The following is a 16,218-nucleotide window of genomic DNA, read 5'->3' on the forward strand; positions in this document are numbered from 1 at the left end:
GCTCATACATACTTTCTTGTAAAAGGAGACCCACATAAAAGGTAACAAAAACTAAACATTTGAGTGTGTTGGATGTGTGTATTTATATAGCAGAAAGGAAATGTTTGGATCATGTCTATGTATCTGTTATGGATTGATCAACTCAATATAGAAGCAGGAATGCAAAAATTTTGCCTGCCATTGTCAACGTTGTAGCGATGATATCTCTAGAAAGCAAATCTCGTCACCCAAATGAGACTTTTCCCTGAAAAAAACAAGAAATAAATGCAATCTAATGCCCGAAAAATCTGCAACACCAATATATATATATACTAATTAATTATGTAATGGATTAATTAAATAAAATTTCACTAATCCGAGGGTAAAGTCAACTTATTTAGTTGATGTGGGTCGAATCTTTCACCGAAAAAAACGTGTATTTAGACAATAAGTCCCTTTTACGTTTTAAATTGTGTGATTTTAATTTATGGGTTCAAGAAAGCATTCAATTTGGTTCATGAATATCTCTACTAAATAGGTAGGGAAGTGTTGATGTGATTATGAAGTTTATTTTGTATTATTTATTTCTCAAATCATTTATTATTTTCGATTTTTTCGTTCCTTTTTTAATTCTTTTATTATTATTTTTTTTCAAATATATATATTTAAATTTTTTGGATTATTTATGTTATTATTGTTTTTTTTTATTAGCTCTTCTAACTCATTTTCTTTTTGTAATTATTTGTGTTTTGTGCGTGGGTTTGAGATTTCCTTTTAGGTATTTATTTTTTTGTTTGATTTTTTCTTGATAAAAATTATTTTTATCTGCTAATTTTTTTTTCAAATGGTTAAAAGGAGCGAAATAAACAAATTAATATTTAATTTTTAGATATGACATTTATAAATGATTTTTCTAATTATTTATGTAAAAATAATAATTTTATTACCGTAATAAAATAGTAAAAAATACTATGAAATTCTATTTACGATCAAACTGAACAATTTCCTAAAAACATTATACTCGAGGGAAAATTGTATATTCTCTTTAAAAAAAAAAAAAAAAAACATTTTTAAAGACCAAAGTAGTTATCACGTTGAACGCGGGAGAATTGTTAATTCTAATTAGTGAACCGAGAAGAACTTATGAGTCTTTGGAGTTCTTCTTCTTCTTCTTCTTCTTCTTCTTCTTCTTCTTCTTCTTCTTCTTCTTCCTCTCATTTTCTGATCTGAGAAGCGCCTTTTCGCTCCTCTCTCCCGATCGCTGCCTCAGGTTAGTTCGTTCTCCTGCTGTTATAAATCTTTATTTTGCAATTAGCAGGCAATGCGTTTTTAGCCGATCGAAAATTAAATTTGACTTTCTTTGTTCTCATTTGGTACATTTCTGAATACGGCACCGATCGGTGAACGCTGACTCCGTATTTCGCTATTTGGCTTGCATTATTCAAATGTATCATCTCTTGCTTTGTTTTGTTTTATTTAATTTCCCTCTCGGATTGATCTGTAAGCCTCTCTCGTTGACTAACTCTGAGTCTAGGAGTAGCGTTTATTTCGCGGAGGTGTGTGGATCAATGTATCTGGTAATTTTACAATGCAGATTTCTGAATCTTTCGATTGCTCTGTAGAGTTGTCGGTGTTTTTTCCCCCATCGCTTTCGCATTCAATGACCTTTAAGCTTCTTGAATTAAATATTATTGTTGTTTTTATCATTTTCCGCGATTTTCGTTTGTTCTATTTTGTGTGGGGGAGGTTGCCTTAATTCATCATTCAACCAAATTTGTCAAGCTTCAATACTTGACAATCCTCCAATCCCTCATTTACTCATAATTATTTTGAACACGCCAGTGGACCATGATATTTAGTGTTTTGTTGCAAGTGCTGAAATAATTAGTTGAGCCCTTAAAAGTAGATTACAGTGTCTTTTATATGTATGATAGCCTTCTGAATGTTGTAGGTTGAATTTGCTCTGTGCGTATTCAACATGTTTCTTTTTAAACGAAGGGGCTCCCAAAACAATGGTGAAATCGATGATTCTTCACAGCAGGATGCGAAGGTAGACAGCTACTTTTAACCTTTTTTTTTTCCCTCTTTCAAATGTAATTTTATAGAGACAGAAGTGATGAATTGAACGCTTTTTTTATGATCTGTAATGAACAGATCAATGAACTAAGAAAGGCACTCGGGCATCTATCCGCTCATAATTTAAAGTACTGTGATGATGCATGCCTTCGGAGATATTTGGTAGCTCGGAATTGGGATGTTCACAAGTCAAAGAAAATGCTGGATGACTCACTCAAATGGAGGGCAACTTATAAGCCAGAGGAAATCAGATGGGTTAGTTTGATATCAATCTTTAAGTTCTTTACCTTTTCTTTAAAATCTCTGAGCTACTTCTAAGTACGAATGTGTGTTTATATCATTATAAGAGGGGGAAGATTGCCTTCTAAACTTCTGATCGAAGTAATTCCAACTTGCGAGAACAAACTAGTGTCACACAGAAAGAGGAAAAAAGCTTACTCCTAACCATTTAGATGCTGAAAATTCTTCAATCTCAAGCCCCGTGGAAATTTAGGACTATATATATATTGACTTCCGATAGTCTCATAAAATTAGAAGGTAGATTCTTTAAGAAAGGGAACATTTCAGTTTGTTTAGGAAAATGGTCCAAATTTTAGGACTGTGTTTACTTCTTTTTTTTATTAGTATCGTAAATTTAGATTTGTAGGCTTATTGTAGGATGAAGGGATATAGTTACCTACATTCCAGGCCGAAAGTTGTCTTGCAATCATTCTCCACCCTCCTATCCATCTCAGACTTTCTCTGCCTTTCCTTCTCATAAATGATCTTATGGGCTTATCCAAAAAAGATATCTAAAAATATATACATCAATTATCGTCAATAGTTCAACCAAAAAATCTTCACATGCTATCTTGCCACTTATTTTCTTTCTCTACAGCTCATCTTGAATCAACGTGCTTTTAAGTCAATAGACATGTGTCTTCCATGAATCTTGAATCAACGTGCTTTCAAGTTAATAGACGTGTTTTTTTTTTTTTTTTTTGGGCAAGGAAAAATCTAAATCTGCATTATTCCTATCAAATAGAATTTATCTTGAAAGATTAATAATAGTAGTAACAATGATATTTTATTATTATTATTATTATTTCCTAATATTCAATTAAGAGAAAACAAAATGTGATTAATAATTTTGATTATACCTGAACATCGTGAGTGATAAGCGATAATAGACACATATTCACTTTATATATCACAAACTTTCATTGTGATGCAGCACGAAGTGGCACATGAAGGTGAAACGGGCAAATCTTTTAGAGCAAATTTCTACGATCGTTTTGGTCGAACAGTGCTCATATCCAGGCCAGGGATGCAGGTATTTTATTAAAGATTCTCTTGGGTTAGTGCAAAATCAAAATTTAGAACCAATTTTAACCAAATCAATATGATTAGTATTTGCGTTATAAATTCCCATAATAGCATCGTTGTGAAACAAAGCATGGTTGAAAGAAAAACTATGTTAAATAAGTTTTCAAACTTAGTTGTTTAATAAATTCAAAAATAAAAGTTGAAAGATTAAACTTTAATTTAAACGAAGAAATAAATAAATAATAATAAAAAAAATTGACTTGGTTTCCTGGTGAAATTTCAGAATACAAACTCGCCAGAAGACAATGTCCGGCATGTAGTGTATGTTTTGGAGAACACCATTATGAACCTTCGCGATGGCCAAGAACAGATATCGTGGCTGATAGACTTTACTGGATTTACAATAAACACCAACATCTCTGTCAAAGCAGCACGGGGGATAATTAACATACTGCAGAGCCACTATCCAGAAAGGCTTGCTATTTCCTTTCTCTACAATCCTCCAAGAATCTTTCAAGCCTTCTGGAAGGTTAGAATTCGAAGCTGTCTTTACTTCCTTACTGATTGAATGTTGAACTTTGAAGTCGATTTTGGTTCTAAAATCTCTCCTTTTGGAAGGCTATCGAGTACTTTATTGACTCAAAGACCGCTCAGAAAGTACACTTTCTATACCCCAACAACCAGAACAGTGTGGAGCTAATGAAATCTTTCTTCGACATGGAAAACCTTCCAAGTGTATTTGGGGGGAAAGCCACTCTGACTTACGACCATGAAGAGTTCTCAAAAATGATGGCAATAGACGACCTGAAAACCGCCAAGTTTTGGGAGTTCAGCGACAAGCCTTGCCGCCATATGAACGGACATTCAGGCCCAGAGGTGGCACCGGAAGAGCCAATGCCCATCTCAGTTTCATCAGCTTAGAAGGGTCTGTCTCATTCTTTGGATCTCTAATTTGCATGAACTAAGTTTAGTCCTGTCATTATGTTTAGACCCTTTTTTCAGATCAGAAATAAGTGATGAACCATAAACAGAAGCTTTTGATCAAATTTCTCTTTTCATAGCCAGAATAGATGTAAATTACCTTGAAATGATGCAATATTGAACCAACGGGCAGAGAATAATGACAGAAATTCAGAGTTTCTAATTGGCTAATAAGATCAAAATTGAATAATCTCTCTTTTACAAATGTTATCATGGGCAGAAGGCAAATGATGATGGATTCAAAAGATTAATTCATGATCAACCTTGGTTTGATGAACCAATGGCCGGTTTCTTACTCCGCTTGGCAGCAAAACGGTACACGACGACTCCGATTCTCGATCCTGGCGGTGGAGGATCTGTATGTAAGACTTCCACTTCGAACAACTTTCTCGCTTTCCTGAAGAAGCCCGAATCCTTCTTCCACCGCCGTAAATGGGCCATCACAAACACCATTTTGGGGTTTCCTCCGCCTAAGAGAAACCCCCTCAGCGTTTGGATAAGAGGGTCGTATAAATGGTCATGGTACACAACATCGGAAGCCAATATAAGATCAAACTCTCGCCCAATTAATTCAGGGCCAATGGCCTCTCCCCAATGAAGCGGCGCCACCTGAACGAAACCGCCGTTCGCCGCCAGAATGCTGGCGTTGGCTTCGACATTGAATTGGAGGTTGGAGATCACGTGCGAGAGATCGGTTACTGTCACTTGTGCTCCGAGAGTGGCGGCTGCGGCGATTCCGACTAATCCGGTTCCGGAGCCGATCTCTAGAACTTTCAGAGTTCGACGTTCCGAACCGTCGCGTGAGGCGGTGAGAGTGGGCGTGAGAGGGTTGGTTTCAGGATGAGAGCGTTGATCGTCTAGAAGGTTGACGAGGGTAGTCGCCGCCGGCCAGAGCTGGAATGAGAGTCCTTGGGAAGGTAGCTGCCTGATTGATAGAGTCGAGTTGATTGAACGGATGAAATGGTGCTGCAATTCAGATGCTACACCATCATTTGGAAGAGACAATTTGTTTATACCAGCTTCCTCCGCCGGAAGGATCACAGAGATGGGGCTTATGTCGTCGGCGTCGACGCCGTCAGGTTCAGAAGACATGATACTGAGTCTGAAGTTCTTGTTTGCGTCTCTCTTCCCCAAATTTTTTGCATCCGTCTCGACGAATCCGTTAGGGCAGTTTTCGCTTTTCAGTTAGCCCAAGAAGACAACTGGGTCTGGTCTTTTTCGGTTTTGAGGCCCAGGCCCAATCATTGAAATTTCGACTTCGGCCCATTGGGGCCGGACGTTATTCCCCCATTTTCTTCGCGGGAAATTGATTGCTGTGATTTCGTTTCGCTAGTCAATCGGCACGAGAATTTCTTAGATCCAGACGGTACAAGCCGTGCGATTCAGCGCTGTAATCAACCGGAGTGCTCGGGGTTCGGCCTACCATGATACGTGCGGTGATAGTGATGAATACCCAGGGCAAGCCTCGGTTTGCTAAGTTCTACGATTTTCAGGTCCCTTTCTGGGATTTGTACCTTTTTTTTTTTTTTTTTTTTTTTTGAGGCACTTCAATTAAATGCCTGATCTGTCTGATGATGAATTCTTGAATTCAGCCCGTCGAGAAGCAGCAGGAGCTCATTCGCAGCGTCCATGGAGGTTGGCATTTCTGTATTTCAATTAGATTTTTGCAAATTACGAAAAACGATCCACTCTCGCCACTATTATTTACTTAACCTATATTTTGATTCTGATTTCTTTTGTTTTCTGGTTTGGTACAGTACTTTGCAGTCGAGCTGAGAACGTGAGCAATTTCGTCGAGGCGGAGTCCATCTTCGGTCCGGTAATTTTTCGTTGATCGCATGATTCCTTGTAACAATTTCCTTCTAGTACCATATGTAGGATGTATTGCATTGATGATTCTTGGAGAAGCTAGATATTTGTCAAAAATTAATGTTGATTGGTCTTGTTCAACTGATAGCAGCGCAAAGAGTGGCCTGGGTGATCAGTGCCAGATGAATTTAGTTTTATGTGCCTTTATTTGTACCGGAATTGCTTTAACTTTGTCTTCAAATGACCCGTTGGGATTGGCTTTTTCTTTCTGCTGCAGGACTCTCGTCTTGTATACAAACACTTCGCAACCCTTTATTTCGTGTTTGTCTTTAACAGTTCTGAGAATGAGCTTGCCATGCTTGACCTGATCCAAGGTACTTCCAATATTATATGTGATGGATTAGTGACCACTGGATCAACTTTGATATAAATATTATTTACATTCTTCCAAGGCATCAATGAGGACATACACCTTGGTCCCTCAAGCTTTAAATTGGATATTATCTTGGTATGTTTTGGCATTCTTTAGTATGTAAGTAACAGAAGTGGTGAGAAGTAATAAGTACAAAAAATGGTGAAGCGTTTGGGCTTAGAATTCTCTCACTGAAGAGGCCAGAGTAATTGCATAACTCGAAGAGAATTGAACCAACTATAATGTTAAATCATCAAAACTTATCATTAAGTGATATGCGCCTTTAAAGTGGAATGCACATGATCGAACCAATCAGTCATATTTGAATGCATTTGAATGTAGATCTTCAGAAGTTTGTTGTAATATACTTGAAGGTATGTAGTGCAGTGATATGATGAGCCCTACTTTGTCAGTTTTTGTAGAAACATTGGACAAGTGCTTCAAAAATGTATGTGAGCTCGACTTAGTGTTCAACTACACCAAGGTCCTCTCTCTCTCTCTCTCTCTCTCTCTCTCTCTCTCTCTAATGCAACACATAAATGTAGATGTGGGAACGCACGCAATGCCACATAGAATAGGAAACAAGTGGTGTCTGTTGTTTGTTTCTCAAGTTTGTTTTTTGAAATGGCCAAGTGTACTCAGTTCATGACATAACATTGTTTGGTTGGAAGTACTGCATGACAATCAAGGCATTCTTCTGAACATTTAAATTGGAAATAATACGAATAAAATTTTTCATGCAGATGCATTCTATTTTGGATGAAATCATTTCTGGTGGTCAAGTGCTAGAGACTAGTTCTGCTGAAGTGGTGAAGGCTGTTGAAGAAATATCCAAGTGCTCTCTCTCTCTTGCATCCATAAAACTGTCGATTGCTTTATTTGCTTTAGTATTAATACATGTTGATGTCGTTGTATTGGCATTGCAGGTTAGAAACAGCCTCGAATTCTATCAACTTTGTCTCCAAAACAGTTTCTGGTTGGCGGGGTTGAGTTTGCTGTTTAAAGCGAGCTGGTTAAGCGATTCAGCATGCATTCCTTTGATGCCTTGCCTTCAAATTATTACTCGATCTGTTGTGTTGGCTATGACTGATTACTTGGATAGACAAGTCAACAAGCTATCTTACTCATGGACGACATATTTGGCTCATTAATTCCCCCTAGAACATAGATTGATCAGAAAAATTTCAGATGCCTGCTGAGTATGCAACAGGGTTTGATCGAATCAAAAGATTCCTAGGAATAGAAAACCTAACCGCTTGGTTCGGGTCTCTGTTATTCTGTATTAATCAATCATATTGATTGAATGTTGAGTTTATAAAGGTGAATGCTTCATTGAGGTTTCTATAGAGAGACCAAACGAAAGCAGCACACAACACGTAATTTTCTCAAACACCATGGCATTTACATAGTGTAGCTTGACATGGTCTGATACTGATTACATTTCAAGACCTGTGTTGTGAGGGCATAAACCGTGACAAAATCCTTAAGGCTATGGCTCACGCAGATCACCGAGAACGACACGTGCTGCATTGCGACCTGGTGCCCCCATGACACCACCTCCAGGATGCGACCCACTACCGCAGAGGTATAGTCCTCTAATTGGTGTCCTGTGATTTGACCTGCAGTACATGGAAACCGATATTTTCTTCAATATAGACTTGAAGCAAGACGAGAGAATTAATTTAAACTGAGAATTACCATCCTTTTACAGGCCGCATCAAGAACAGAGAATCTAGACCCATGGCTCCATGAAAAATATTACCTCCTGTTATATAGATTACTCAAATTTCAGCAGATAAGCATGTTGAAACTGGAAAATGTGATTTGCAAGAGTTCCGATTTCAACATTAATTTTTTGTTCAGATATACTTCTAGTTTGAAGTTTTTCAGAAATAAACTCCACATTATCAAAGAAATCGAGAGAAGAAAAATGAACCATGAGGTTTCCTTATTGGGATTTACCTGTCAGACCAATTTCCCTCTCAAGATCAGGTGGTGTCAGCATGTCATAACCAATGATTGATGAGCTGAAGCCAGGTGCATATTCATCAATCAACTTAAAACATCTTTGGGCATATAAATCCTACAAAGATAAGAGTGCCATTCTTGTCATACTGACAACAAATGAAAAAATAGCAAAGTCCAAAGATCAATATCAATTCAAAGGGTTGGGAAAATGAAACCAATCATGTATAAAAAAAGTAAGGTCATTAATGGACAAATGAGCCACAGTGAGCGTTCGAACAAATGCATAAACAACTTACTCTGTATGTAATATCTTCCCAGCACCCATCTAAAGGTTTGTAGGGCGTATACTGCGTAAATAAACTGACTACGTGCTTACCTACAATAAAACTCTTGAAAATTTACAGCCAATGGGATAATAAATTTACAGCCAATGGGATAATTAGCAGCATACCGTAGCTTTATCGGTATCCTCCATTCTAAAATCGGAACGTTTCCTACTTTAGGAACGGTAACAAACAAGGATAGTTCTTAAGCTAAACAGGTAGAAGAGTGATTGGGGGAGCATATGAACTACAATACCAGGGGGAGATACAGTTTTGTCCAGAGAGGAAGGAATTGTCATCTCCATAATAGGTCGTCTTGATGGAAAGCCATTCCAGGCATCTTGGCAAGCTTTGCCAATATCTTCCATTCTAAAAGAGAGACCAAGAACGAAAGGTGAGCATTGTAATGATAATCAAATGCATTACTTTTCAAAACAAGGCATATTATAAGAGGATTCTCCTTCTCTTTCTTTTTCCTTTCTTTTTTCCCCGATTCATATTGATCTCAACCACTAACAACAGAATTGCTGTTAAATGCATTCAATGTCATAAAAGAATTAAAAGTATGCATAACGTGATGAGTCTCTCTAGCATGCAAAACAAATATTGAAAATGATTCTGGTGCTGCTACTAATGACATGAAGATAATAGTATTGTCTCTCCTACCTTTCAGCACCAATATGAATAGTTGCTGTATGCTGAGGACCCACCTCCTCTTGACTATTCAAGTTGCAAGAATGGAACTGCGGCAATTTGTCAACAGCAACGTTTATTTTTGTTGTTCCCTGTTCTAGCCAGCAAGTCCAAGCATGGGAACAAAGGTTAGAAAAAAGTAACTACAAAATACTTCTTTTTCTAATTGAACATTTGGAAAGACGTATTATTAGCTTTTTTTTCATTTTTATTACTTTTAAAGACGTTCCTTTATGGTAGTTTAAAAGCGAATGATAAAACTCCAACTCGAGGAAAAGAAAAGGTCATCTATCTGTCTTGCAAGGGTCATGCCTTTAACTCGTCAAGTCATCCCAACTAAAAGAATCCAAGAAAAGTGGTGGACTTAAAAAGGATCTTACAACTTTAAGAGCATTATAGATATTAAATAAATGCAAGAACAGTGGAAACATGAGCTCACGCCCTTGCCCTTTTTATTCATCAATCATCATCAGTGAATATTTTTCCAACCAGTTACCTAAGCAAATAAGACCAGCAGGGATACCTTCCTGATCGTCAAAAAGAGATCCACATACCCACATACCCACAATCACAGTGAAACTCATTTAACTTAAAAAAGAAAAGGCTGAGGTTCCTTATTATATGTAAATTTGATTTTAGTTGAGCAAATTGCAGTTTGGTGGAGGAAAAAATTTGCATTTGCTTCCTTTTCTAAAGAAAAGTTGAGATTGTAACGGCCCAAGCCCACCGCTAGCAGATATTGTCCTCTTTGGGCCTTTCTCTCAAGGTTTTTAAAACGCGTATGCTAGAGAGAGGTTTCCACATCCTTATAAAGAATGTTTCGTTCTCCTCTCCAACAGATGTAGGATCTCACGAAGATTCTTTTGATAATAAAAGCCTGAGAGCAATGGTAAACTAATAAAAGGATCTCACAACTAAATATAAGGGAAATATGAAGTTCTGTGAAGTTGGACATTTATTCCATTTCAGAAAAATAGCAAGAAAAATAATCAAGTACGACTTACTGAAGTATAGTCGGAACATTTGATAGCATGTAGAAAATCATCCGGAAGAAAAGTATGAGGCACCATTTCCTACGACAGAAACATTAAGACGAGAAACTGAGCAACACAAATCGACGTTAATGTGTTTTATCTCTAATGTAAAGCATTCTACCATGAATGTTTTATAGGGGGTTGCATTTGATAGAACAACCGATGAATGCACTTGTGTTCCATCCACCAGAAACACCTTAATTAATAAGATATAGCAAATATATAAGAATATAAGAAGATGCCTCTAGATGGACCAAGAAAATAAAAATAAACTAACCCCCTTTAATCTACCAGAGTCTTCTATCATCAATTCTGAAACCTGACCATCAAGATGAATATTGTATATGAGTAAAAGTAAATGGACTTGCTTCAAGACTAAATCCAGGTGTTGTCAAGAGCTGAATATTGTAATAGAATACCTCTGCATTTGTTGCAATATGAACTCCAGCTTCTTCGGCAGCGTTACTTATGGCCATGGATACCGAACCCATCCCACCTTCAACATGTCTACAATTAATGTTAATATTCTTCAATGAATATTGTTAAAATGCTGTGAAGCACATGCAGTATACAATTAATTTCGAGGATAAAATCCCAACATCGCTTGAAACCTACATGTTTGCTTGCATAAATATCATTACATTAACCTGATTGTTAATTCAAAATGCCAAATTGGCTGTCTGTACTGTAAATATTTATAAGATGAGATACTCACGACCAAATATTACGGTCACCATGAGTAGTTTCTCCCATTACATGATGTAGTAGGACATATCCACTTCCAGAATTATTGATGCTTGTCTGCCAAAGATAAATTGAGAATCATCATTTGAAGTAGGAAAAAATAAGTTGACTTGATGGATGAGCTTCAAAACCATTATAACTAGAATGTTTAATCTCCAAAACTGAATTGGAATGAAAATTTTAGTTGATTAACAAAGACAATGTACCATTTATATTAGTAGTAATATAAACTAATATTTCCTATTATCATGTTCTGTATCAGGAGTTGATCATGATTCTGCATTGATAGAAGAACGCTGATCTTCTAGTATGACTTGTTGTACTTGTTCAGTAGTTAAATCTTCAGAAATAAAGGATACAGTTGTACTTGTTCAACCTATAGAACAAGTCCTGTTCAAGTAAGGTCGTCTCAACGATTACATCTATCTATGATGACGATATACATTCCTAGAGCCATTAGTATTCATGACACAGAAGATTCTCTACTATAGAGAGAAAAGGGGGATGGAGTCAAGGCGTTAGCGCTCTAGAAAGATTGCAGGGCGTTGAGGCTTGACTAAGAATCTCGAAAGGGATTTTGAAGCTTACTTTGCTACAGCAGACTGTTAGGTTAGCGGGGGATGGTGTATAATAATCATGATGCTCAAATGAATTTAGTATGCAACAGAACCAAATTTAAACCGAAGTATAAAGTCTCACCATTGTCCCAATGATGGCATCTCCTGCAAGTGTTGCCTTCAATACGTCCGACTGTGTGAACCAAAACTAAGGTTAGAATTGAAAAGGTTATTAGCCACAAAACATCCATCCAGGCAGAGAATCAAATAAAAAGCAAGAGAAACTCAGACTGTTGAGGCTACCCTGGGCTAACACTTTAATGGAGCAAGCATAAGCAAACCTCTGGCTAATTAAACATCTGAGAAACTTTTAAAACATTTGGCAGATATTAGCATCTAAAATATGAACTCACAACCAAGATAAACTTCTCAAAATCCAAGTAAACGAAGTCCATTATTACCTCAAACCACTCATTTAAGACCTTAGCAGTTGGTGATACTAGAAGGTCTATCAACTCCCTATCAAAAATTAAATAAAGAGAGGCATCAGAGAGTAACAAATTAAATCAATGCCTAGCAAAGACTATCCTGGTTCAAATTACTTACACCATATCTTTTTGTCCTAATGATAGCGCATGCTGGAGACAACGACCCCAGAAAATAGAGTTCTGCACCTTCTCTCTCAACCGGTGATTAAATGATGAACCCTTATGTAATGCTTCAGGAGTTCGCGAATCCAAGATAAAATCCATGAACTTACAGTACTTATGAAGCTGTCTTTCATATCTATTCATCAACCACGAACGAAGTTTACAACAAAATCCACGATAAACTAAATGATCAGGCTTAATGATAAGAAAGATATTATAAAGAGAGAATCACCTTGGGTACGCCTCTGCATCCCTTCTTGAAAACTTAGATATCTCCAAGTAATCATGTTCATCGTCCATTCCAAGTAGAAGATGACGACCATCGAGGCAGGGTGTAAAAGATGCAGCCATGGGTTTCAATAGCTTCAACCCATGTCTCCTCAATTCCAGGTCCCTTCAATTTTCAATCCCGATCGCCATCGAAATGAAATGAAAAATAGCCTCACAGACAACAAATGGTGAATCGAATCAGAAAAGAGGAGCTACAACTACCTGATTATGGAGGGCCGAAGGAGGCTTAGGAGGTAACTACAGCGAGAGAATTTAAACCCTGGAATCAGCTCTTCGGTAACAGCAGCGCCGCCGATCACATGGCGCCTCTCAAGCACCGCAACAGAGAGGCCGCCACGGGCAAGATAAGCGGCGGCTATCAAACCGTTGTGGCCGGCGCCGACGATGAGCGCATCCCATTTCTTCTCCTTCAACACCGCGCGCGTTGCATTGCTGCTGAAGCTTCGATTCCACATAGCTCCGTCTCTATTCCTTGTAAACAACAGCTACATTCGCTCATGTCTTAATGGATAAACGGAAAATTCAACTTCAATCCAACCATTTCAGATCGTCCGTGGGATTGTTACATGTACTGAAAGCGACTTGCAGGCAGTAATCTTTGTCACTTCGTCCGATCTTGCATGCGATCGGAAGCACTTCCATATATTGCAACACAGAACAGGAAAATTCCCGATGTTGGCGCGCAATCGCTTTCGTATATCAAGCTGCTTTGTCCTTTCAATAACAATTTTAGTACAAACTCCATTTTTGTACTCCTCATGATGTGACCAATCTTGATTGCAACTTTAAATACTTTAAGCTATAAATTACCATTTTAATTCGTAATTTTGGTTTTTTTATTTTTTATTTTTTATTCTTTATTCTTTATTTTTAAAATTTTTAAATATATCATAAATCAACTAAATACAAAATCAAAAGTAGAAAAAGAAAAAAAAAAAAGAAAAAAAAACATTTGAATTTCACTTGTATTTTATTTATTTATTATTATTATTACTTTGCAATCCTACCTTTCCTTCTTCCTTTTCTGAACCCTACTTCACGTTCAGCCGCCTTCAATATTTCAAGCCAGTGCAGCCCGTGCTGCCGCACCCCCGACGAATTCGCCGCCGCTAATTCTTCAGATCCCGAAGATTTTTTTGAACCCTCAATCTCTTGCAATCCCAGTCATCTCAGCTTCTCCCAATCCCTCGTAGTTGCAAGCCTCAATACGGCATCCTCTGTTCCGTCTTCTCTCCCTCCCCTCAATCTCACTCACTCGGCCTACTTCAAGGTTTGTGTTTTTTAGGTTTTGCACAGTTACGATTGCTACAATCTCGATTATGTTTATATACATTGGTCAATCTTCTAATATGCTGTTCGAATGTCTGATATCAATGAGTAATTAGTTTGAGTGACGACGTTTTTCCAGCCCAAGCATGTAACCGTGATTCGATAGTTAACAGTCGCATTTTTGTTTAGTACTGATGTATACACGTGAGATAATCTAGTGAGTTCTTTTTTTTCTTGACATTCTGGGTCTTCTATTTGCAAAGCCTCTCCATGAAGATGATTATCAGTTGTAGACTTTAGTTTTAGAATTCTGAAATTGCTTGAGATACGAATTGTAACTCAGCATGAACTTTTGTATGGATGGCTCCCCTATTGAAGCAACTTCTTTACTTTCTCTGAATGTGATCTGATTCTAGTAACCACCACAAGATTTCCTGACAGAGTTCAAAATTATTTATTTGCTTACTTATGCTGGGGATCGAGTCAATAGGGTGTGATGGGGGTGAGGAGTGGCTGAGAAGACGCTTGATTATCTTTTATCTACTACTTAATCTCTTTAAACTTTCGTGTGAATAAATTTATCTCAACCTAAGAATTCAATTTTCAAGTCTGGTGGAGATTTGACGAATTTTGGAGAAGAAAATCTTAAACCGAATCCCACTCATCTTAGGTTATCACACGAACAATTTGAGGGTGTTAATGGGCTTACAATGAATAGGTTGGTGGGTTGCGTGGTTCCAGGTTGTGGAATCTCTCTAATCAAGTTAACATAATTTTAGAGTAGAAGTTTTTGAATTCAATTCCACTCGAATGCTGACTATCATACCTGGTTTTCAACCAATGATCCTGTGGGAGCTCAAGTTATTGCAAGTATTTTTCTGCCCATTCTTATTGGCTTGCCAAATTATAATTTTGGTGATGTATTCTCCAAAGACTTTCCAATTACAGTTTTAAGGCATGAATTTGCTGCTTGTCTAACGTTAACCATTTCTATTTCTTCTGTTTCCAACAAATATGGAATATATGATCTCTCAAATATCAGTAGACTAAGTAGTTTGCTAATTCCATCGTAATAGGTGAGCAGGAACTATAATGGAGGCCAAGTTTTTTCGGTTCCTGAAGATTGTGGGAGTTGGTTACAAAGCCAGAGCAGAAGCAGCAGGACGTCTCTTGTATCTTAAACTGGGATACAGCCACGAAGTTGAACTAACCGTTCCACCAGCTGTTCGTGTCTTTTGCTTCAAAAACAATGTGGTTTGCTGCACGGGTATTGACAAACAAAGGGTGCACCAATTTGCTGCTGCAGTTCGTAGCTGTAAGCCGCCAGAAGTATACAAAGGCAAGGGCATAATGTATATCGATGAGGTCATAAAAAAGAAACAAGGAAAGAAGTCTAAATAGATGCCGGGAACGAGAAAATGCCTCGCATCGATCTTTATTCAGACACAAAGTGCCTCAGTTAAGAATAATTGGGTTTATTGTATGCATATCTTTAGAGCATTCCATAGATTAAGCCATGTGACTGAAATTTGGTTGCTTCAATGCCTATTCTTGAAATGTTATCCCATTGATCCAATATGTTGGAGTTGGCAAATCATGCAGGAAAGAAGCATATTAGAGTTGAGGGTCAACTCTTGCCTGTGTTTTGAGTTGTAATGATCATTTTCCATGTTCAATATCTACCCATCTTTTCTTGTTAACAAACTTCCGCCAATTCTCGGTGATTATTCAACATGCTTTCTTCCTATTTAGAAATTGAAGGATTGGCTGAATGAAATGACAACTACAAATTTTTACGGGAAAATGCATGCATTAGGAAATGAAGGCTGCCTGAAACGTTTTACTGTATATTTGAGATGAATTCTTGGAACAATATTCTTCCAAGTTCAAAGTACATTTTCAAACAAGTAAAGCACTCTTACAAAAAGATGAGTGTTTATGAGTGTTTATCATTAATGAACGACAAAAATCGAATTAGTTTCCATAAGAAGATATAGAATTGCAAAGATATAGATTTAGGAGAAAATGATACAAAATAAGGTATCTTAATTAAGACATGATTTGTCTTGCCTTCAGATATTCAATCAACCAGATTATCCGAATCTTAATCATTTGATGTTAAAATTT

The 16,218-nt window shown here is 37.3% G+C and overlaps 5 protein-coding genes across 8 annotated transcripts; 3 read left to right on the forward strand and 2 right to left on the reverse strand.

The window, feature by feature from the left end:
- The first annotated feature begins 1,097 nt into the window (after positions 1–1,097).
- LOC111803601 (uncharacterized) lies at positions 1,098–4,702 on the forward strand. 3 transcript variants are annotated; one of them, XM_023688092.2, is made up of 7 exons: positions 1,098–1,249; positions 1,931–2,029; positions 2,134–2,310; positions 3,269–3,367; positions 3,644–3,889; positions 3,979–4,285; positions 4,562–4,702. In XM_023688092.2, the coding sequence occupies exons 2-6, from the start codon at positions 1,958–1,960 to the stop codon at positions 4,279–4,281; spliced, it is 897 nt and encodes a 298-aa protein (XP_023543860.2). In that variant the 5' UTR covers positions 1,098–1,249; positions 1,931–1,957; the 3' UTR covers positions 4,282–4,285; positions 4,562–4,702. The 3 variants fall into 3 exon arrangements, with proteins under 3 accessions (XP_023543860.2, XP_023543859.2, XP_086983798.1); XM_023688091.2 differs by lacking the exon at positions 4,562–4,702 and having other exon boundaries at positions 1,101–1,249; positions 3,979–4,406; XM_087127672.1 differs by lacking the exons at positions 1,098–1,249; positions 4,562–4,702 and having other exon boundaries at positions 1,293–2,029; positions 3,979–4,406.
- LOC111803602 (uncharacterized) lies at positions 4,479–5,433 on the reverse strand. Its single transcript, XM_023688093.2, has one exon. It carries the CDS (start codon positions 5,431–5,433, stop codon positions 4,600–4,602), a length of 834 nt encoding a protein of 277 aa, XP_023543861.2. The 3' UTR covers positions 4,479–4,599.
- Positions 5,414–7,904, forward strand: LOC111803603 (Clathrin adaptor complex small chain family protein). The gene is made up of 7 exons (XM_087127673.1): positions 5,414–5,834; positions 5,934–5,976; positions 6,099–6,160; positions 6,428–6,524; positions 6,976–7,046; positions 7,306–7,397; positions 7,489–7,904. Exons 1-7 carry the CDS (start codon positions 5,766–5,768, stop codon positions 7,550–7,552), a joined length of 498 nt encoding a protein of 165 aa, XP_086983799.1. The 5' UTR covers positions 5,414–5,765; the 3' UTR covers positions 7,553–7,904.
- LOC111803600 (uncharacterized) lies at positions 7,803–13,551 on the reverse strand. 2 transcript variants are annotated; one of them, XM_023688088.2, is made up of 16 exons: positions 13,024–13,548; positions 12,764–12,925; positions 12,488–12,667; positions 12,343–12,400; positions 12,024–12,074; positions 11,296–11,381; positions 11,000–11,087; positions 10,858–10,899; positions 10,702–10,776; positions 10,551–10,619; positions 9,520–9,638; positions 9,110–9,222; positions 8,827–8,906; positions 8,525–8,645; positions 8,261–8,327; positions 7,803–8,181 (listed from the first exon to the last, which is right to left on the reverse strand). In XM_023688088.2, exons 1-16 carry the CDS (start codon positions 13,275–13,277, stop codon positions 8,052–8,054), a joined length of 1,695 nt encoding a protein of 564 aa, XP_023543856.2. In that variant the 5' UTR covers positions 13,278–13,548; the 3' UTR covers positions 7,803–8,051. The 2 variants fall into 2 exon arrangements, 1 of the variants encoding a protein (XP_023543856.2); XR_002816401.2 differs by lacking the exon at positions 7,803–8,181 and having other exon boundaries at positions 8,525–8,676; positions 13,024–13,551.
- A 263-nt stretch (positions 13,552–13,814) lies between these two features.
- Positions 13,815–15,795, forward strand: LOC111803085 (ribosomal protein L6 family protein). The gene is made up of 2 exons (XM_023687355.2): positions 13,815–14,092; positions 15,168–15,795. The coding sequence occupies exon 2, from the start codon at positions 15,184–15,186 to the stop codon at positions 15,490–15,492; it is 309 nt and encodes a 102-aa protein (XP_023543123.1). The 5' UTR covers positions 13,815–14,092; positions 15,168–15,183; the 3' UTR covers positions 15,493–15,795.
- Positions 15,796–16,218: the final 423 nt, after the last annotated feature.

Source organism: Cucurbita pepo, chromosome 10 (assembly GCF_057944985.1).
Source record: "Cucurbita pepo subsp. pepo isolate OVF chromosome 10, ASM5794498v1, whole genome shotgun sequence".
NCBI classification, from domain to species: domain Eukaryota; kingdom Viridiplantae; phylum Streptophyta; class Magnoliopsida; order Cucurbitales; family Cucurbitaceae; genus Cucurbita; species Cucurbita pepo.